This window comes from Crocuta crocuta, unplaced genomic scaffold, assembly GCF_008692635.1.
Source record: "Crocuta crocuta isolate KB4526 unplaced genomic scaffold, BGI_CrCroc_1.0 scaffold108, whole genome shotgun sequence".
NCBI classification, from domain to species: domain Eukaryota; kingdom Metazoa; phylum Chordata; class Mammalia; order Carnivora; family Hyaenidae; genus Crocuta; species Crocuta crocuta.
Window position 1 is genome coordinate 4,733,473 of NW_027532825.1, and position 21,676 is coordinate 4,755,148.

Genomic DNA, 21,676 nt, shown 5'->3' on the forward strand with positions numbered 1-21,676 from the left:
TGCAGTGTCCCCTCCCTGAGGTGTGGGGCAGCTCCCGGACGTCACTCGGGGTGTGATGGCTGTGATGTGTCCGTGCGTTGCTGCCCCTCCTTGATCGGGGCCAAGGGAGGCTGGTCCTGATGCTGCTCAGAGCTCGGAGTCCTCACATCCCAGGATGTCCCTGCACCGTCACCCATGTGCTCTCAGGTATCTCCACACCCTTAATGCTCAGGCTGAAGGTCCCTGATGACAGCTGGTCCCCGATACCCGCTAGAAGTTACTTCAGCAGCTGTTAAACACATGTGGCATGATCTCCCGCTCCCACGCTGGGGGTCTCTCGTTAGGAACTTGGCATAAGTAATGCAGGCAAACATAATCTAGGTCCCTCCTTGCTCCCGGGCTCATGTCACCCCTGCCCCAGCTACAGCCACATCATCAACGCCGCAAGCAAGCAAGCACACCTACTGGGGCTCCCGGAACCCCAGGGAACTGTGGCCTCAAGAGGATTCAGAAGGAAAGGGACCAATGAGGAGGACGGCTGGGTGGGAAGGAGAAGAGGTTTTTCTGGCTCTGGGCACACAGCCGCCCCATCCCGCCCCCCGCAGGTGTAAAGTCCCAGCACACGAGCACGGGGAGGCAGTGAGGGTGGCACTCTGTACCTGATCCCCACACATCTTCTGTCCCCCGCCTCAGGGATGATATGACCAGTCAGCCACGAAGCTCCCCAGGGTGGCCCAGTGCTTCCCAAACTGGGCTGTCCACGGGCATCACCCGGGTCATTTAAAATCTCCTGACATTCAGATCAGAGTCTCTCTTGAGCATTGCTCAAAATTCTCAGGCGACGCCAACATGCAGACGGGACCACGGTGGACCTAGCCCGCACGATCCACAACGGCCAAACTAGGGAAAGAGCCCAAGTGTCCATCGGCTGGCGAATGCATAAAGATGTGGCAGACGCAGACGTAGATACAGATATAGACGTAGACACAGATGTAGCCATAGATATAGAGAGATACACAATGGACTCGGAGATGAGAGCAGGCTGCGCGTCTCTGCGATGCAGTGACTGTGCCTTCAGTTCGCGGTGCCAGGACGCCCCTCGGGGCCTGGTTCTGGGGGGCTGCCGGGGAACACAGAAAGCACCCAGGGGGCAGGAAAGCGCTTCTGCTCCGAGCCTTGCCCACAGAGCTCTTCACTGACACCCAGAGGAAAACTCTTCCCTCCGCCGGGTGCTGTGATCAATACGCCCCCTACGTACAGCTCAGACCTCCCTTCCCGTGACGACCGCATAAACAAGCAAATGAGAACAGAAATTCTGACATAAACAAATGAAGTATGAATGTTGCCGTAACAGAGCATGAATGTATTTTTCAAGGCAGCGCGACTTCTCAACAGAGAGTCCCCTCCACTCAAGAGAGGTCTCTGGGATGGACACCGTCTGGGATGGACACGAGACACGAGTGACCCACACCTGCATCAGGTCAGCATTGCTCCGTGACCCCGGACGGTGACCCAGGGGCTCGACCAAACGCCAGGACTCAGGATCACGGCTCACATCTGGAACCCAGCTCAAGACTTATGAGTGTAACTTCAGCTCTAATGAGTTAAAGTACATTTGGTAGTGACACAATTCGGTCATTTGGGAAGGGACATTTGGTTGGTGTCTTGGAGCACAGGCTCCCCATCAACTACCTTTCTGAATCCTCCTCTCACCCCAGATCTGTCCGGCCGGCGCACCCCAACGTGCTGGGGGCCTCTGACAACCCTCACAACAGCACTGTGACTGCCACTGGACACGAAATCTCTGTTCCCTGATAGCCCCGCCCCCCACACTGTTACTGGTGTCACACGTCACCCCTTTTTACACCCGGTCCCATTAACACATTTGTAATATTTTACGCTTTCACTTTTCTATCTTATAGAAAAGTAAAAGCTAAGTTATATAACCCAAATTTACAGTAATAGCAGTTTTTGTATTTGTTTTATATTTTCCCTTCACCAGAAAATTTTGTATTTTTATAGGTCTTCACGTTACTGTCTGGTATTCTTTTTTTTAATGTTCATATATTATTTTTGAGACAGACAGAGCATGATGGGGGGGGCAGAGAGAGAGGGAGACACAGAATCAGAAGCAGGCTCCACGCTCTGAGCTGTCAGCACAGAGCCCGACGGGGGGCTCGAACTCATGAACCGTGAGATGATGACCTGAGCTGAAGTTGGGCACTTAACCGACTCAGCCACCCAGGAGCCCCAGATGTTCTTTTATTTTAACCTGAAGATCTCCCTTTATCATTTCTTATAGAGCAAGTCAAGTGGCAAGGAACCCCCTTGGTTTTGCTTATCTCGACTGTTTTAATTTCTCTCTCATTTTTGGAGAACAATTTTGCCAGATATGGAATCCATGGTTGATGACTTTTGGTTAGTACCTAAAATTCATCATCCCACTGCCTTTTGGCCTATAAGATTTCTGCGAGCACAGCTGAACCCTGAACCACACGAGCTGACGTATACAGATTTTTTTAATAACAATACCATAAATGCATTTTCTCTTGGTTATGATGTTAATAACTTTCTTTTCTCCAGCTCACTGTATTGTAAGAGTACAGCATATGTTACACAGAACATATAACATATGTGCGTGCACACACAGACACACACACATATATACACACAGATGAGCACACACACATATACAGAGACACACTTACATTCACACAAGGACACACTGGCACATACAAATACACACAGACACACATACACACAGGGACACATGCATGCAGACATACTCGCTCACTCACACGCACACACAGTTTCCCTCCTTGCACTTCCTCACCAAGCTCCCACAGAGCAGGGACAGCTGTGCAGCCCCCTCAACCCCCCAGAACAGCCTGTCAGCTGTGTTCCCTCCACTCGGATCCCCATGCCTTCCTCCCCTGGAGGCGACCAACCTCAGCCCCGCATTCTCACACTTCCTAAGGATCCTGCAGCACCTGAGTGTCTCTCCTGCCCTTTCTCTTGAAACTCCACCCCTCCCGGTCTCTGTGCCACTTCCCGGCTGGGACCGTCTCCTGCCTCTTCCTCTGAGACGCAGGCCTGCTCGCTGCCCGGCTTGGCCGCCATCTTTCTTGAGTGTGACGCCGCATGATTTTGCTCAGGACCATTCTACAGGACTTGTGCCTGTTGTTTTCTGAGTCCTCCTACACATCACCCAACATGTGACTCGAGGCCGGCCTCCCTGCACCTGTACAAACCACTCCAGCCCTTCCCTGGAAACATACTCCTCCCAACTTCTTTCGTATGATATCACCCGTACTGCCAAGGAAGTCATTCCTTCATAAGCTCAGATTTAGCTTTTATATCCTTTACACTCTTTCTCTACATTTCCATGTCAGGTTCGTTGAAGTCTCCCCTGCCCCCATAACTAACACCTGAACCCTTTCTCCCCATCTGTCTGAACCCTAGAATTTCATTTCTTGTCCTCCACTGGTCTTACACAGGTTACTTCCCAACAAACTTCCAGTAGGTCACTTGATTGTAACCCACTCTCTGCGCTCCCACACATGGCTTCCAGATCGTTCCTTTATTTTGAGGAGGGAGGGGCAGAGAGAGAGAGAGAGAAAATCCCAAGCAGACTCTGTGCTGTCAGCACAGAGCCCAGTGTGGGGCTCGATCTCGCGAACCCTGAGATCATGACCTGAGCCGAAACCAAGGGTCAGAGCTTAACCGACTGAGCCAGCTAGGCGCCCCCAGATTGTTCTTTCTAATGCACTGCTTTGATCATGGCATTCTTTCAAATACACATAAAGGCTGTCTGTTAAGTAAAGTGCATAGTCCTCGCTCTGTCACACAAGGTCACACAAGGTCAACCTCAACTGTCTCTCATGATGAGGTCAAACTGGCCTCCCCCACGGAACTTGGAAGATTGCTGTGATTCTCTTGCATCGCCGATACCTACGGTAGCTCTTGGCCATACTTTCGCCCAAGGTTCAACGTCCACTGTTGGCGAAGGTCCCCGGGAAGTGCTTCTATCCATGCCCTTGAAGGTAATCTCTCGGGTTGCTGGAGCAGGATGGCCAAGTCTCTGTTGTCAGCAGGACCCACAGCCACATCATGGCCGGCCCCGTGGCGTCACCTGCCCAGAGCCACAGCCACCGGGCGATTTCGCTGAACCTTGGTTTTCTGATCAGTGAAACAGGCTAATACTGCCCACCCGACAACATGGATAGGAAATGAAACGACACCACGGGTGCTCAATTTCTGCTGGGGACCCTTGCACACTTCACACACCAAAGAAACACTGCTCTGCTATCTGCCATTCAAGGGGCTCGCACCTTTTTTTCTGCTTTTCTTAGGCATGTGCTCTTTTACTTTTATATTACCTGCTATCGTTCCAACATAACTGCCATGTCACAAAATAACCAAATCCTGTTTTATTAAAAAAAATTGGTGGGGAAGGGAAAATCAGTATGGAAGTAAAAGATGAGGTTGGGGTCAAGTGCAAACACACGGGGGTAATCGCTTCGCACGCACTTCCATGGGAGGTGATGCTTCAACAGGTGTATCTTGTGAATAAATTATGATGGGTTTGGAGGACACCTGGGTGGCTCAGTTGGTTACGCTTCTGACTTTAGCCCAAGTCATGATCTCACAGTTCATAAGTTCAAGCCCCAAACCGGACTCTGTGCTGACAGCTCAGAGCCTGTGACAGCTCAGAGCCTGGAGACTGCTTCAGCTTCTGTGTCTGCCTCTCTCTCTCTCAAAAATAAATAGACATTAAAATTTTTTTAAAACAACAAATAAATAAATAAATAATGATGGGTTAGCCTTGTTGGTTTTTAGAGAATTCGTTTCTTTCCTTTTTTCAAGAAACTGAAAGAAGTTAACAAATTACAATTCATCCCGCCCAAGGGAAGCAAATAACAGCCCCTTAAATTGATAAATTCACCCAGGATTCCAGTGAACGTGTGTCTGCTTTTCGAAATAAGTCATTTTCAAATAAATACTAAATAATGTCAGCAGGTCAAAATGTGAACGCACAGGTACTAAGTCCATGATCAGCTCAGATCACTGATGAGTTAAGACCAGATTACGATGCTCACCTTTCCAACAATAAGGGTGATCTGCACTTCCTACAAAAGGAAATTACTCTTGCTTCCGTAAGATACTGAAGTCACTAAGGAAGAACCCTCAGCCGTCCTTCTGCCCCTCACGGTACAGAGGAGGTCACACCTGCAAGATGCTAAAGGGAGTTAACGACACTGGTCAGGGGCACATGCGACCCACCACTTGGCTTGGATTTATACACAAAGAGGCTGCCAAGTTGCAGCCCTCTCATCATGCTTCACATTGGTGGGCTTGATCTTTTCTGCTTCTTTCACCTTTCAAAACATTGTCTTCCAACAGCAGACGATGACATAACGCATGGAAGAGAACGTTACCGTATTTTCTCCAGTCCACAGCCGGGGGTAAGTGCCTCCACAACAGAATGTTGTTCAGATGATTTAAGTAGGACGGAAGGGAATGGAAACCCTTCTGATTGTACCACACCTGAAACAAAGAGAAACATAATGGCTCTTGTGAAATCAGCCCCTGAGTCTTCGTCAGCTATTCCTGGACACAAGGCACGCGTGTCAATTAGCTTCAAAGCACCTGAACGCGGGTCTTGAGGCGATGTGCCCACAGGGCTGGCAGGGAGCAGTACATTTCAGTCTGCTAGTTTTATAGTTATCTAGAGCATATAATTTCCAGCTAAAAATAGATGAATCTCCCCCAGAACAAATGTGGATGCTGCTGTATAATTATATTCTCACAGCAAAAAAGGAACCTGAACCCATCATTTTTTTTTCTTCTTTCTCACTGGGTAAGCGAATAAAATCTGACCTGCAAATTAAAAGCAGAGAAAATGATTAGAAAAAAAAAGTGATTACTTTCAAATTAATAACTGAATGTGGGACGTTCTTTCTCAAAACAAATTGCACCGAGCAGTTAGCTGCTGGGCATGGAGAATAAAATAGCGCGCCTGTCAGTCAGGAGAGGAAAGACGGAGGCGAGAGCACGAGACGGACAACGCTATTGAAGCTGGGATAGGGGGTGGCAGGAAAAATACTCATTGATCCATCAGTATCTATAGTCCAAGGTATCAGTATTTTATTAAACAGGTTTTTTAAAAAGTATACTCAGTTCAGAAAGCTGTTAAGTGTCTGCGAGAAATCTAATGAATCAACTGGCAGCTTCCGGTCTTCATTCCATTGACGGCACAGCTCATTTCTCTAGACGGTGCTGTCTTATGTCACAGACAATGCTGCCTATGGAATTAGAACCGCTTCCCAGAAAGTCAGCCCTGGGAGGGCCCCGTCCAAGTACAGTCTGCAGAGTTACAGGACCACACCCCAGACGCTTCTAACACACTCTGACTTGGGTGATGGAGATCGGGAGGCAAAAAGTCAAGAGATGGCCTGGAATGGAGACCAAGTCAGAGGGGTGGCTGCCAGAAACTCCTCGAAGAATCCAGAAGGGTGTGGTGCTAAGTGAGGCTCTCCAGGGATAGATGGTCATCTGGGAACCTCAGGGGTGTCACCCCCCCTGGTACCTTGACATTCCCCGAACACCCCTGGCTAATTGTAGAGAGAGCAGTGTGTCTGAGCCAGAGCGAAGCGGACAAACGGCAAGCCCATGGCGCCTCCCAGGGGAGCAGGACCATACGGCAAATGGCAAGGGCTCTGCCCCCAACTCTCTACAGGCAGGAAGCAGCCCGACAAGCTGCCCAAAAGGTGCATTTCCAAATGTCCTCTGCACAGGTGCCCATCACAGGTGACGGAGAAGCGACAGAGAGCAGTCAGTGGCCACAGAGAGCGTGGAAGTGGGGAGCACGCGCATGGAGCAGGACCAGGGGCCGGGGAGGGAGCACCCCCTCAGGGAGGGACGCCTGGACGGCGTGCTGAGCACAGCCCACAGCAGCCCAGGCCCACAGACTCGGGAGCTACATAAGCGTCCGTTCTCTGCTCGGGGCACTGATGGCTTGCTTGTCTGCCATACAGAATTCTCTTGGCAAGGAGTGACGGTTCACAGTTTGCCATATTCTTGAACTTCATCTCGGCTCTGCACATCGGCCCTTACTTGGGAGAACTTGACGACTAGGATCATCTGAAAATTAACATTTCAGACTTGGCAGGGTCCAAAGGACTCTCTTTCTCTCACTCTCTTTTCCTTCCTTCCTTCCTTCCTTCCTCCCTCTATTCTGAAGAATGACTTTCTACAATGTGAGACTATGTTCTGGAAATAAGCTGTGGGATTTCCTGCGCCACCTGCCCATACGTCAGGATGCAGAAGAATCCAGTAACTGGCAGAGGAAGTTAATCTGCTTTCAAGAACACATTAGGACAGCTCAAAACAGACCTTCATGTCAGGAATCACGAGCAACAGCTTCTCAGAAAAGCAACTACATTAAGTTATAAGAAGAAGGAAAAAAAAAACCCACCAGTGGATAGATACTCAAATGCCCACAATTTCGCTGCGCATCTTGGAAGGTATGCCAATTCCCAGGCAGGGAAACATGCCTTCTGATCTGAAGTGCCTACATTCTAGAAGGTGTTTTTGATCAAACAAGCTGAACACTCCAGATGTGAGCCAAGTAGCTTGTGAGGCTCCCAGGACAGACATTCTGCAGTATGAGACGCTTGTTTACTGCTGGCCTATTTCCATGCAAATTTCTCCATTCTCTCTAGAAAAAAGACTGAGAACCAACCGGGTGGTGTCTTAGGAACGCACCCTGAAGCCAAAGGAAAGCCTGGTGGGTAAGGACTGAAAAAGCGAAAGTAATAACCTGACCTGACGTCAGCTGCCCACTGCCAGGTGAGAACCACAGACAGCAGGTGCCCTTCCTGGCCCGCTGCCGTCCCCTAAGTCCCAGGCCTCCTGAGGAGGCGCTCACGGCCCAGAGGGCCAGATCCAACCCCCCTGCACGCCCGTGCCTGGCAGAGGACATGACACACAACATTAGAAACAGCAGAAGTCACTGCCCAAAACATGTCATCCCAGAAGGCTACCCCAAGGGGAGCAGGGGTCGGGGACATGCATGAGTCGCACAGCCTTGTCACCAAAGCAGAGATCTGGGGACATCCTGGCCGCCGGGCCCTAGGTGTCTGCAGGCAAAGACAAGGCATCCGTTAGGAAGAATGTTCTAGGCTGGTATAGATTAAAAAGGAAAAAAATTCTTAGAGGAAATGAACAGATTCTGTCTACCAATTTGGCTTATTTGAATACTGGCCGTGTCGTATGTTTGAGAAGCCAGCGAGAGTCTTTTTGGTGATGTGTCTACCTAGCTCTGAATCTTGGCAATCTTATCTTTTCCTATCGAGCCATAAATCTAGTCCTCTGTGCTGCCTGTGAAGGAAGAGAGGCTTGAAGAACCCTCAGCTCAAGGCGGGATGTCTGACCAAGTCTACACAATGACTAAACTCTGCGTCAGCAACCACCTAGTGAAATATGATGCACACCTGTCTTCGGGGATCCTACTGCGAAGCATGAATGTTAAAATGTTCCTCACGGATATCCTAGTGAAACAGCGGCACAGATCCCTGACGACTGAGCAAAGTCCCAGCATGCACCTGCCTGCGCCTTTCCAGGTTCCCTTGAGCCACAGAAGTCTCACCACCACACAGGAGGGCGCCCTCCTGAGCTCACAAAGGCCAACCTTACTGATCATATGACGGGTTTGCGCACGGGCCCAATACCGTCGCAATCAGCTCTTTCCAGATTTCTCTCTCAGTCGAGACCCATACCGAACTAGTTCACTGGTCACTCGGAACAAAAGCTTTGAATCTCCGGTCTTTCCCCATCAAAGACGGGGTTGATTTCCTTCCCTGGAGAAGCTTCTGCGGGGATGGATGGCCTTGGAGCTCCCACAGGTGGGTAAAGGCATCCTTCCTCTACCCCAGCTTCAAACAGGCATCTCAAAAACGCCCATTCTCATACAACTGAGGAGCCTGCCGACATGTTCTCAGCAATGCCGAGGGAAACATTTCTAGTTCACTGGGATGGTCCCACCTTGAAAACCCAGACCCTACACACAGTCCTGAGCAGACAGACGCCCCTTCCCTGTGCTGGCTCTGAGCTCATCCGGCCTTCTGCAAGGAGGGGAACTTAATTAAGTGCACGGATGGAAGAGTTCTTGGCCACCAGAGAAATTAGGGATGTCTTCAGTTATTCTGACAATGGGCATTTATAAAAATAGACTACCAGGGAGCCTGTGTGGCTCAGTCAATTAATCGTCAGACTCTTGATTTCATCTCAGGTCATGATCTCACGGTCATGAGATCAAGCCCCATGTTGGACCCCACAATGCAGAGCCTGCTTGGGATTCTCTGTCTCCCTCTCTCTCCCCCCCCACCCCTGCTTATGTGCTCACTCTCTCTCAAAGTAAATAAACCTTAAAAATAAACAAACAAAGTTTCATTTCCTTTAATCCTATTAGCTGAATTCTTACTCATAAATTTAAAGCATTCTTATTAGCTGAATTCTGATCTTCACAAAGAGCAGTAAGCTACTTGGTCCATTGCTCTAGGGTCTAAAGATAAGTGACTCACTTTCCCTTTTGTACAACTATTTTTATTGAAGTAACAAACGCTGGGGCTGGATCTGGTTCCTCTCACGCCCACGGATGTATGTGCATGCCGGGTTTCCCTAGCCACTTTCTCACATGAGAAGAAAGAAGAGGAAAGTCATTACCTTTGCCAGAGTGTTTGGGCTTGATGTGTTTGCATCTGCATCTTGAACTTGATCAGGGATCTGCACTCCGAAAGACCAGCCTCCCATCCTGGTAACAGTAGCAGCTGTTAGTGCTTTCATCAGCGAGCCAGGACGTCCCACGAGAGGGCATTCTGTCACGTTAACTAGGTATGATGGCCTAAGGACAGCCGCCCCCTGAGCGTCCAGCTTTGGTGACATGACCGCGCAGGTGCTCGGAGCACAGAAGGGCCAGGCGTCCAGGGAGGACCCCGCGTATTCAGCAGGCCCAGCTAAGGCTTGCCATGTTAGAAAGTGTCCTTCCCAGAACCCACGTTTTGTTAGGAAGCGCACGCCCTGCCCCGGACATGGCTGTGATCACCAGCACGGTGCTGGTTTTAATTACTGGTCATTCCTCTCACACACCGGCTATTCCAATTCACGCGATCTGTCCCGCTCTTCCCAGCCACCCCGTTTTGCATCATTTTGTCTTCCACACTGTGGCCTCTGCCGTCTTCAACATGAACATTGCCTCGCTCAGGAAGGCGACCCTGGAGAACTTCAGTAGGGGAAGATTTCCTCCTCTTTGGGGGTCTCACAATACCCAACATTTCCAACCATCCCATTAACTGTCACCCTGGGTCTGTTTAGTTTATCGTTTATGTAGCTCTGTGAGCTCTCCGGGTGGGGACTACCCCTTGTGTCTCCGTGTCGCGTGGGCCTGTGTCGCACCTGGAACCCACTCAGCTTCCAAAAATACTGGCTGTGAGTCTGTACCGGCTCACGTGAATCAAGGCACAAATTATTTGGGTTATTTTGGCATGAACTACACTAGTCAGAGTTGTTTGAAGTGTGGAGTTGGAGGGGCGCCTGGGGGCTCAGGCGGTTAGTTGTCTGACTCTCAGTTTCGGCTCGGGTTGCAATCTCAGGGTTTTGTGAGTTTGAGCCCTGCATCGGCCTCTGTGCCTCCAGCACAGATTCTCTCTGTCCCTCTCTCTGTCCCTCCCCCATGCTCACTGTCTCTCTCAAGTAAAATAAAAGAAAACTTAAAGAAATAATAATAAAATAAAAGGTGGAGCTGGGGGCCCATTTGCAAGCGGTCAGTGCACGCCCCTGTGTATGTGTGAGTATCAGGGCCGGGGGCCACCTGGTCAGGGTCATGCAGGGATGGGTGACCTCCATGTCTCACTTCTAAATCCACCTTTGATCTGCTGCCCAAATCTAGACAAATACCTTTACTTAAAGACACTTGTTTTTTTAAAAATTTTTTAAATTATTTTTTTAATGTTTGTTTTGAGAGAGACAGACAGACAGACAGAGTGTGAGCAGGGGAGGGGTAGAGAGAGAGGGAGACACAGGATCTGAAGCAGCTCCAGGCTCTGAGCTGTCAGCACAGAGCCCGACCCGGGGCTCGAACCCGCAAGCTATGAGATCATGATCTGAGCCAAAGTCAATGCTCAAACAGCTGGGACATCCAGGCACCCCTAAAGATACTTGCTTTCACCAAGAGATAATCTTTACCTATAGACAGGTATTTTGAAAACTTATTTTACACAGCAATTTTGTATCCACTGAAAGTAATCTTATCAATAAAGCACTACTGTTTGGTTATTAAGAGAAAAGAAGAAAGGAAGGCAGGAAGGAAGGAAGGAAGGAAAGAAGGAAAGAAGGAGGGAGGGAGGGAGGGAAGATGAAAGAAGAAAGAAAGAAAGAAAGAAAGAAAGAAAGAAAGAAAGAAAGAAAGAAAGAAAGAAAGAAAGAAGGAGGAGGAAGGAGGGAGGGAGAAAGGAAGAAGGAAAGGAAGGAAGGGAGAGGGAAAGATAGGCACATATTTAACTTTGGTTCCCACATTCTGGATAAAAGAGGCCTGAAGAACAGACTTCTACCACAGTGCCCTTACCCTGAGAGAAACTGAGGCAAAAGAATAAGGCTACATTCCCATCTGGCTTAACGCATTCACTGATTCATTCATTCATTCATTCACTCAAAAATGAATCCACTTGAGAGGCACCTGGGTGGCTCAGGTCATGATCTCACGGTCTGTGGGTTCGAGCCCCGCATCGGGCTCTGTGCTGCCAGATCAGAGCCTGGAGCTGCTTTGGATTCTGTGTCTCCTTCTCTCTCTGCCCCTCCCCTGCTCATGGTCTCTCTCTCTCTCTCTCTCTCTCTCTCTCTCTCTCTCTCAAAAAAGAATTAACATTAAAAAAATTTAATGAATTCACTGGAGAGACAATGAAAGCCTTTTATGCAGCAGATACTACTCTAAGTCTCAGACATACAAACTCCCACCTTCGAAAAACAGATTCCAGCACATGTGTGAAGCCGTACGAGAGGGGCATCAGAAAAGAGGCAGGCGAGGCACAGCGGGGGCGGGCCGTGTCCAGAAGGAGGAAGTTCCTGGGAAAGTGAAAGTAAAGGGTGGGGGGGCNCGGGGTGGGGGGGGAGTCTGCAGGCACTGAGGACGGACCAACGGGTGCTTCAGTACAGAAGCCGCAGGGTTTGCTCGAGGTCCTGAGAAATCTGATGGCACAGGAACTGCAGTTGCAAAATATAAAGCAATGAGAAGCACTCGCCCCCAACACCCTCATCTAGATTCACCCCCTTGGGCTCGAGGAAACTCAGCACAAAACAAAAGCTTTCCCAGGAACTACCTAAGACACCAGCTGCAGCCACATTTGCATATCGGATGCCACGGGAGACGGAAGTCTCAAGGTCGGACATTATTAAATTATGCGAACGTAGCTCTGCTTATTCTCCAAAGCAGTAAAACCTCCTCTGGCTCTCCAAGTGAATCTCCACTGATATGAACCCCCTCTCCTAGCCCTCCCATGTTCAAGAGGGAAAGTGAGCAGTAAGGAACCTTATTCAGGCCTACAGCGTTTCTTTGGCATTAAAAAATTTTTTTAATATTGTATTTATTTCTGAGAGAGAAAGAGGGCATGAGCAGGGGAGGGGCAGAGAGAGAGGGAGACACAGAACCTGAAACAGGCTCCAGGCTCTGAGCTGTCAGCACAGAGCCCAACGCAGGTCTCGAACCCACGAACTGTGAGATCATGACCTGAGCTGAAGTCGACGCTTAACCGACTGAGCCCCCCAGGTGCCCCTCTTCGGCATTTTTATGAGCATCAAGGTTAGCATTGGACTCCTGAGTGTTTAAGAGCATTGGCATTTGACACCGTAGGATTTCCAAAGAAACAGAAAGGCCCACACGCACCTCGGATTCGCAGCCGGCACCAGCAAATACTCCTCCAGGTGGAAGGCGGACAGGTTCAGCAGAGTGTGGCCCAGGCGGTTGGTCAGGTAGGGAGCCCCGGCACTTCTGTTTGCACACGTCTGTGAGGGTTTCCAGAGAGCGAAAACAGAAACTGAGTTAGAAGCCATGCACAGGTGTACTGATGTTACTTTTTTTTTTTAATTTTTAATATTTTATTTATATTTTTGAGAGAGAGAGAGAGAAAGAGAGAGAGACAAAGCATGAGCAGGGGAGGGTCAGAGAGAGAGGGAGACACAGAATCAGAAGCAGGCTCCAGGCTCTGAGCTGTCAGCACAGAGTCCAATGCAGGGCTCAAACTCGTGAACCACGAGATCATCACCTGAGCCGAACTAGGACACTTAACCAACCGAGCCACCCAGGCGCCCCTGATGTTACTTTAAATGTGACATATCCTAGCTCTCTCTTTTTAATAAATGATCCGGGGCCCTTCACACGTCCCAATTTCTCAATCTCTTTATGAGTCACCTGCCTTTGAGAATTATGCCCGAATCCCAGCATGACCTTTGTCGTCAATTACGCTCTGGAACTTTCCATCCTTTTCTGTACGAGGGTGTGGGTGGATTTGTAAGAACCCAAAAGTGAAAAACTACTCTCATGGAGGAGATCTGGCGTCGCATGGACTTAAAAGAGAGTCAGCGAGAGAATTTCAAAGGCACCTGTTTCTCGCACAAGCACCTAAAGCAGAAACCAGATGGCTCTTCAGCCCTCACTGGGGGCGCCCGCTCAGAATCACGACAGAGTCACAGCACTCTGTGGGGCCCTGCCCTGCCCCGGGGGGGTGTGGGAGAGATGACACACTGATGGGGGTCTAACACCACCAGCAGCCCTCCCATCGGTCCCTACGGCGTGCTTTCCCATCTGCACCGTGCAAAGGACACCAGCCTCCCCCTCCAGCGGCTGCGTGCTGGTTCTGACGTCCAGAAAAGAGCTGCGTAAGAGTCGGAGATAAATTCAACACAGCGCTTTCAGGCTCTTGGTAGAAAGGATGGGGGGAAAGACACTCAGTGGGATGAGTATGATTTATCAATTAGAAGTCGGCCAACATTGGTGGGCTCGGTGCCAGGTGAACTGACACCCTTTATGGGTTCGCTGCCTCCAGCCTCCCTTCCAATCCGCCCACTGCATCTGGACGCATGCCTCCAGAACGTGGTTTGCATTTAGAGGACTGCCTTGCAGGAGAATTCAAATTCCTCTCAAGAAGCCAGGTCCGCTAGAAGATGCCCTCGGTTTCTCTTTCTAATCCTCTCCGTTGGGGTCTGTCGGAATGTGGCCCCTGCAAGTGAACAAGAACAATGGCCAGCGGGGGTCTGAATCTCGGGAACCGGTAAGGCCACCTTCTGTGGCCCACACTCTGCAGGTGTTAGTAAAGTAAGGATGCTGAAAAGGGGACATTCTTCTGATCGGCAGGGTGAGCCTCACACAGTCAACTCCTTCCAGCAGCCGGAGGATGGGAGTGCGCCCTCCATGCCGTCCGTGGGAAGCCACCAGGCTCATTCCTCGTGGCCAGTGTTTGGTCATGTTGTGCTGCCCTCCAAGGACGGTGGAGCCCTGAACCGAACTCATCCTTCGGAGCTAGCTCGGCTATGGCCCCCTCAGAGGTCTCTGACAGCATGTCTTTGAAATAGCGTGTCCTCCTGAGAATCACAGCCGACCCCACGGCACAGCCGTAGGGCTTGGAAAGACTCCTGTGTTTGATAAAAATCCAACGCAAGGGACATAATCCCGCACGGCACGCTTCTGGGCGACATGTATGAGTTTTAGGGGAGAGAAGCACTTCAGGTTCTGAGAAAACACCGGTCACTGGGCTCAGCGTGATGGCCGGAGAGCAGGGAACTGGCATGGGCCCCGGCTGGCCCCCCGCGCACCCGGTGCATCTCCTCGGAGCCAGCCTGCAGGGCGGCGCCGGCGTGAATTCCACCTCAACGTCCTGTCTCCTGGACAGGAGTCCTCCGCCTCCCAACGTGTGGGCCAGCGCTTCTCAAAGTGAGTCCCCAAGGAACCCAGGTGCCACGGACAAGAAGCAATCATCAGTCATCTGTGGAAAATGCCGCATGTGTTGCAGCCTACAGTCAGCGCAAGGGCAAGGTCACATCACCAGAAGAGCGTCACAGAGAGGCTGCAGCAAAGAGGCCCATTAGGTACAGCTTGAACCCCGCTTCCAGGCTTGTCCGGCTCCCCGCCATGTCACGTGAACCTTTTCCCCCGCATGCATGTTACTGAAATCGTACATGAATTTCAGGGCGTCTGCTTCTACCATTCTGGTATTTATTCACACATTCCTTGGCCACTGATATCCAATCCAGTTACAACAGATGGAAGGCAGCTCGTGAAAAAAGGCATCGCTGGAACAGGATGATTAAACCAGGGCCACACACTAAGTGAGGAATGACGTTACTGGTTTCAGGACTAAACGGAGTAACAAAGACAGGACCGAATCCATCAATGTGTCCAGAAACTCTCGAGCCAAAGAGAGCTGGGTTGTCCCTGCAGAGCAGCAGGGAACACAGGTGAGGGCGCTGTCAGCCTGGGCCCCAGGGGCACGTGAGCAGCCTCACCTAACGCTTAGGTCGGTCACGGGCAAAGCTTCCCACTGTCTCAGAGAAGAAAAACAGGCCACATCCTGGGGCGCCTGGGGGGCTCAGTGTCCAACTTCGGCTCAGGTCATGATCTCACAGTTCTTGAGTTCAAGCCCTGCGTCGGGCTCTGTGCTGACAGCTCAGAGCCTGGAGCCTGTTTCCGATTCTATATCTCCCTCTCTGCCTCTCCCCGCGCTTGTGCTGTCTCCCTGTCTCTCTCTCTCTCTCTGTCTCTCTCTCTCTCAAAAATGAACATTAAAAAAATTTTTTTCTTAATGAAAACGGGCCATGTCCATCCAAGACAAAACCTTCAGTCCCTTGTGCCACTAAATGGAAAACCCTGGAAATATGTTCTTCACAAGGCCATTTTCTTCCCTAAAAACCCTCAATCAACTCAAAGATTGTTGCTTTTCCTTTTTTTTTTTTTTTCCTGTAAATGAGGACAGCACGTTAGCTTGTCGAGGTTCTGCTAATAGGCCCATCCTTTTTTATTAATTAACTTTTGGGATTTCCTCTGAGGGGAGTTCCAATCAGTTTTCCAAATAAATTTCATTCTGTTCTCCTGCACAGGCTGAATCACTAAGGCCCATATCCAACTGTGGGATATACCTACCTCTGCATGTTTCTGTAGGACTCAGCCACAGCCCAAGAGCTAGGTGGTATCTTAGCTTTTATGGGTTTTTTTTAAGTTTTTATTTATTTTGAGAGAGAGAGCATGCATGAGCAAGGGAGGGGCAGAGAGAGAAGGAGAGACAGACTCCCAAGCAGGCCCTGCACCATCAGCACAGAGCTGGATGCGGGGCTCAGTCCCATGAACCGTGAGATCATGACCTGAGCTGAAACCAGGAATTGGCTGCTTAACAGACTGAGCCAACCAGGCACCTCAGTATCTTAGATTTTAATAGGTGGCATCAGCCAGAGGCTCAAGGTCATCCCACCTTAAAACTGAGGGAAATTTCCCCCAAAAGGCAATTCTAGCATATCATGAATTGAATAACATTAACTTCCTGAAGAAATGCCACTGGGGACGTTAATGACCATGAAGAGCAAGCAACGAATACCAGGGCCACCACAGAAGCCACAGGACATCCGCGTCATGGTCTAAGCGTCCCCCTCCATGTAATGATTTCCAAACCGTGCCATGGTTTCCAAAACCCAGTGAATCGGGTGAGCCAAAAAGTCGTGGACTCACTGAGTTAACAAAAATGAAGATGTTACAGATGGAGTGAGCTCAGTTCCGTCCCACGAGGTTGAAACTCGGAAAAGATCCCACACGCGGCAGAAACCTACCAGGCAGGCGCAGGGACCCTGGGCTCGCGGGAGTGACGGGGGATCCACTCGCCAGCACGAGGAGTTCTTCCTAACAAACAAGGGAGAGACTCAGTTAGTTTATTTCCCTAGTTTATTGCATCAGCCTCCAGCTGATCCCAAGATAAAGTCTCCTACTCTTCCGTTTGCTTTCACTTGAGCTGCTAATCATAGAACAATGTTTTATTATAATGACAGTATTTCCATTCTATTAGGTGACACTCACTTGGCTGGCTGTATGGGATCTACTACCATAGCCTCCCTAGATGATCACGGGGGCCGCAGGCTTGTCTGAACTGCAGGCACCTGGTCTCAAAAGAACCAGGATGGGGCGCCTGGGTGGCTCAGCTGGTTGAGTGTCCGACTTTGGCTCAGGTCATGATCTCACGGTTTGTGGGTTCGAGCCCTGCATCGGGCTCCGTGCTGACAGCTCAGAGCCTGGAGCCTGCTTCAGATTCTATGTCTCCCTCTCTCTCTGACCCTGCCCTGCTCACGCTGTCTCTCTCTCTGTCTCTCAAAAATAAATAAAACATTAAAAAAAAAAAAAAGAACCAGGTACTTTGGGGCACTGGGTGGCTCAGTTGGTGAAGCGTCCAACTTTGGCTCCGGTCATGGTTTCACTGTGCATGAGTTTGAGCCCCGCGTTGGGCTCTGTGTGACAGCTCAGAGCCCGGAGGCCGCTTCAGAGTCTGTGTCTCCCTCTCTCTCTGCCCCTCCCCTGCTCACACTCTGTCTTTCTCTCTTTCTCTCTCTCTTAAAAATAAACAAACATTTAAAAAATTTAAAAAAAAAAACACCAAGGTAGTTTGAGCACCAAGATAGCAATTAATAAGCACAAGGTGCTGCTAATTCCTCTTGGTGACATGACACTGCCCTCGAAAGACAGCCAATGATAATATAAGGAACTCATCAAACTACACGTCCGAAACACAAACAACCCAGTGAAGAAATGGGCAGAAGATATGAACAGACACTTCTCCAAAGAGGACATCCAGATGGCCAACAGACACATGAAACGATGCTCAGCATCCCTCCTCATCAGGGAAATACAAATCAAAACCACACTGAGATACCACCTCACGCCAGTCAGAGTGGCTAAAATGAGCAAATCAGAGAACTCTAGATGCTGGCGAGGATGTGGAGAAACGGGCACCCTCCTACACTGTTGGTGGGAATGTAAACTGGTACAGCCCCTCTGGAAAACAGTGTGGAGGTTCCTCAGGAAACTAACAATAGAACTCCCCTATGACCCAGCAATAGCACTGCTAGGAATTTACCCAAGGGATACAGAAATGCTGATGCATAGGAGCACATGTACCCCAATGTTCATAGCAGCACTCTCCACAATAGCTAAAACATGGAAAGAGCCTAAGTGTCCATCAACGGATGAATGGATCAAGAAGATGTGGTTTATCTATACCATGGAATACTACATGGCAATGAGAAACAATGAAATCTGGCCATGTGGAGCAACATGGATGGACCTTGAGGGTGTTATGCTGAGCGAAATAAGTCAGGCAGAGAAGGACAAATATCATATGTTTGCACGTATAGGAGGATTAGGAGGAACTTGACGGAGGAACAAGGGGGAGAAGAAGGGCGGAAATGGTGGGGGAAAGGGAGAGAGGCAAACCATGAGAGACTCTTGAATGCTGACAAAAACTGAGGACTGATGGATGTGGGGGGAGGGGGGGATGGGCATGGAGGAGGACACTTGTGGGGATGAGCACTGAGTGTTATGTGGAAACTAATTTGACAATAAACTATTAAAAAAAAAAAAAAGAAAGACAGCCAATGATAACACTTCCATTATGAGGAAAGGCTGCACAGCAGAAACAGACCAAAACCACTTGCACAGTGTTCCAAACCTTTTCCCAGCTCCCCTAGAGCTTTTCCTCTGGTAGGACTCATCCTGGGAATTTCTTTTCTTTTCTTTTTTTAACTGATGCTTGTACATCAAAAGTTGCTTTAGTAGTAAGTACAGTAAAACCTTAGACTGTGAGTAACGTGTTCTGCAAGGGGTCCGCAAAATGAGTCAACATTCCTAATAAATTTTAACCTGATAAAACAAGCGATGTCTTGCAATACGAATCATACGTGACGCCAAACTTCACACATCACAACTGAGCTAATGGATTTTGAAATTTGCTTTGATACAAGAGTGCTTTCGAGGACAAGCATGTTTCTGGAACAAACTGTGCTCTCAATCCAAGATTTTACCCTACTCCTGTCTACTCAGGACTTGGTTAAGGAGGAAATGTATATTTCCTGAATGACAGGCACCCTGTCAGACATGTTTGCCGAGACTTCTTGCTGGCCCCACTTTTCAGAAGAGTCAGTGGAGGCTCTGAGAGATCGGGTAACTTGTCCAAGATCACGCTGAATAAGACGTGTGTCTGACGCCCTGAGCCCATGCTCCCAGTCTGGGCTGTTCTGCTCCAATGGGAGAACACTGAGGTGCAAATGGTCCAGCCCCTGACAAGAAACTCCCGTGCTCACTGCTGGCTGACCCATGTCCCTTGGTCTGCGGCAGAGCGAACTCAGTTTCCTTGAGATCGGCAGACCACTGGCCCTGAGCATGAAGGACCAGAAGACTAGGTCCAACCACGTTCAAGAACAGCCATGGCAGATACCAGTAAGTCTGTTCTGAAGCACGTCGGAAACGGCCAACTGCCCAGTCACCTGCTTGTCGTGCAAGCAGACCCGCCTCCCTTTTTCCACACCTTGCCCTCTGAAGCCCTCCAGCTTGGCCTGGACGGGGAAGGTGGCCTTTAGGATGTGAGCACACCATCTCCCCAAATGGCCGGCTCCCAGAATAAAGCCAACTTTCTTTTCCCACCAACACTGATTCTCCAGCAGCGAGCAACAGATCCTGAATTCAGAGCTGGTACTCGGTCCAGTAACAGGGCCACCCCGTCATCTGAGCTGAGCGCTCCTCTTTCTAGAGAACCAAGAGCGGCTGATGCAAAAACAGCAGACATAACTTGCCCATGACAAACAGCTAATAGGGGGTAGAGCTGAGATGTGAGCTTAGGCAGCTGGTCCCTAAATCTGGGCTCTCAGCCCCTTTACCTCCATTGCTAATCAGCACACTCTCTCTGATCTTAATGCGTGACCTTCACATCTGTCCTGACAGTCCCCTCCGAGAGAACGTGTCACCGGCCATTCCTAGCTGCGAGGACCTAACCTCAGTCGTGCAGGGACCGTCAGATGACCAGGACGGTTCCTCATATTGCTGTAATCTAATCATGAAAATGACCTCTCACTTCTCCCCACCTGGCTTTTATTTATTTTTTATTTTTTTAAATGTTTTTTATTTATTTCTAGGAGAGAAAGAGAGAGAGAGACAGCGTGAGCAGGGGAGGGTTAGAGAGAGAGGGAGTCACAGACTGAAGCAGGCTCCAGGCTCTGAGCTGGCAGTCAGCACAGAGCCCGACGCGGGGCCTGAACCCACGAACCGCGAGATCATGACCTAAGCGAAAGTCGGACGCTTAACCGACTAAGCCACCCAGGCGCCCCCCCACCTGGCTTTTAAAGTTAAAGGAGAATATAAAATTTGCTTCCTTCCACTTTTGTGCCATGTAAACCATTAATGAGCATGGGAGGGAAAAGGGACCATCGTATCTCAGAGATGTAGAGAAAAGTGTCACCAGATTACAACCTCTGTGACACGAAAGTGGATATTTAAATCTACCGGTCGGCTCCTAAAACTTGGCAACTTCAGCTCATTTTAAAATTTAAATTACACATCATCTACTATTATGAGAAAGACTTACATTTCAAGTCAGGTTTATACCAGAATAGATTTTTCTGGAGCTCTTACTGCCTTCCGTATGAGAAGTAAAAGTCAGGAATTCAAGATTACACCCTCACACACGCCGCTCCGAGAATCTCAACAGAAAAATAACCCACAAGCAGAACCCCACTCATTATTTTAAAATGTTTCCTCTAGTTTAACAATCAAGTGATTGGTCAAGTCAGCCAGGAAGAGAAAATGTCCTTGAACTCAAGATATCCCTGAATCCAATACCAGTTTACACTTACAGAAGGAAACTTACTGTAAAGTAAGTAAAACCTTTTGCATCCTTCTGGGGCCTTCGGGAATCAAACCTTGTTTTTGTAACATGGGCAGAAAGTATTAATATAAGTATTCACAGTGACGGGTTCAGGGCAGGCTGCCCTCAAAACTGCTACTGTGGCATATTGATTATTTTTGAATTAAAGTAACATAGGAAAGAGCCGGTGTGAACCAAGCACTGTCTGACCCTTTGTCCTGAAAGCGAAGATAAATCTCCCCGTGAAAGGTACTCTCTCCTCTTAGTCGGAGAAGACCGCATAAAGAGATCTTGTTTCTTCTTTACTAATTCCCTACCCCAAGCCCAAACTTCTTTCTCTTGTCAATGCATCACAAATGTATTGTTTCTCTGTGTAAAAGGTATAAGAGCCACATGCTTTGGTCACTTCTTTGAGTCTTCTATTTCCATGAGCTCCCATACATACTAATTAAATCTGTTTTCCTCCTGTGAATCTGTCTTAGGTCGTTTTCATCATGAGGCCAGCCGAGGGACCCAGAAGGGAAGAAAGGAAAAGCCCTCAGCCCCTAAGATAGCAGGGCTCTTGTATGGGAAGGCTCCCTACTCTTGCCTTTTGTCATGGTGACCAAGAAAAAACAGGGCAGGAGACGTTACAGAATAGGAATGGGTTAAGAATAGACCAGGTGGATTTCACAAAGAGAAGGGAGAAAACCAAACAGAAGATCCTGGAAGGAAAAAGAAGGCTGAGGAGAAAACCAGTGAGGGTGGCCTGCGGGCCAGGC

General features: G+C 49.3%; 1 protein-coding gene across 1 annotated transcript in view; it reads right to left on the reverse strand.

The window, feature by feature from the left end:
* The window catches only part of ABCA13 (ATP binding cassette subfamily A member 13), a 329,169-nt gene that overhangs the window by 97,683 nt on the left and 209,810 nt on the right, over window positions 1-21,676 (reverse strand). The window contains exons 47-50 of the mRNA XM_077781120.1: window positions 16,843-16,912; window positions 12,917-13,035; window positions 9,706-9,793; window positions 5,418-5,526 (exon numbers count right to left, since the gene is read on the reverse strand). Of these exons, the coding sequence (XP_077637246.1) occupies window positions 5,418-5,526; window positions 9,706-9,793; window positions 12,917-13,035; window positions 16,843-16,912 (386 nt within the window). The remainder of the gene's footprint in view (window positions 1-5,417; window positions 5,527-9,705; window positions 9,794-12,916; window positions 13,036-16,842; window positions 16,913-21,676) is intronic.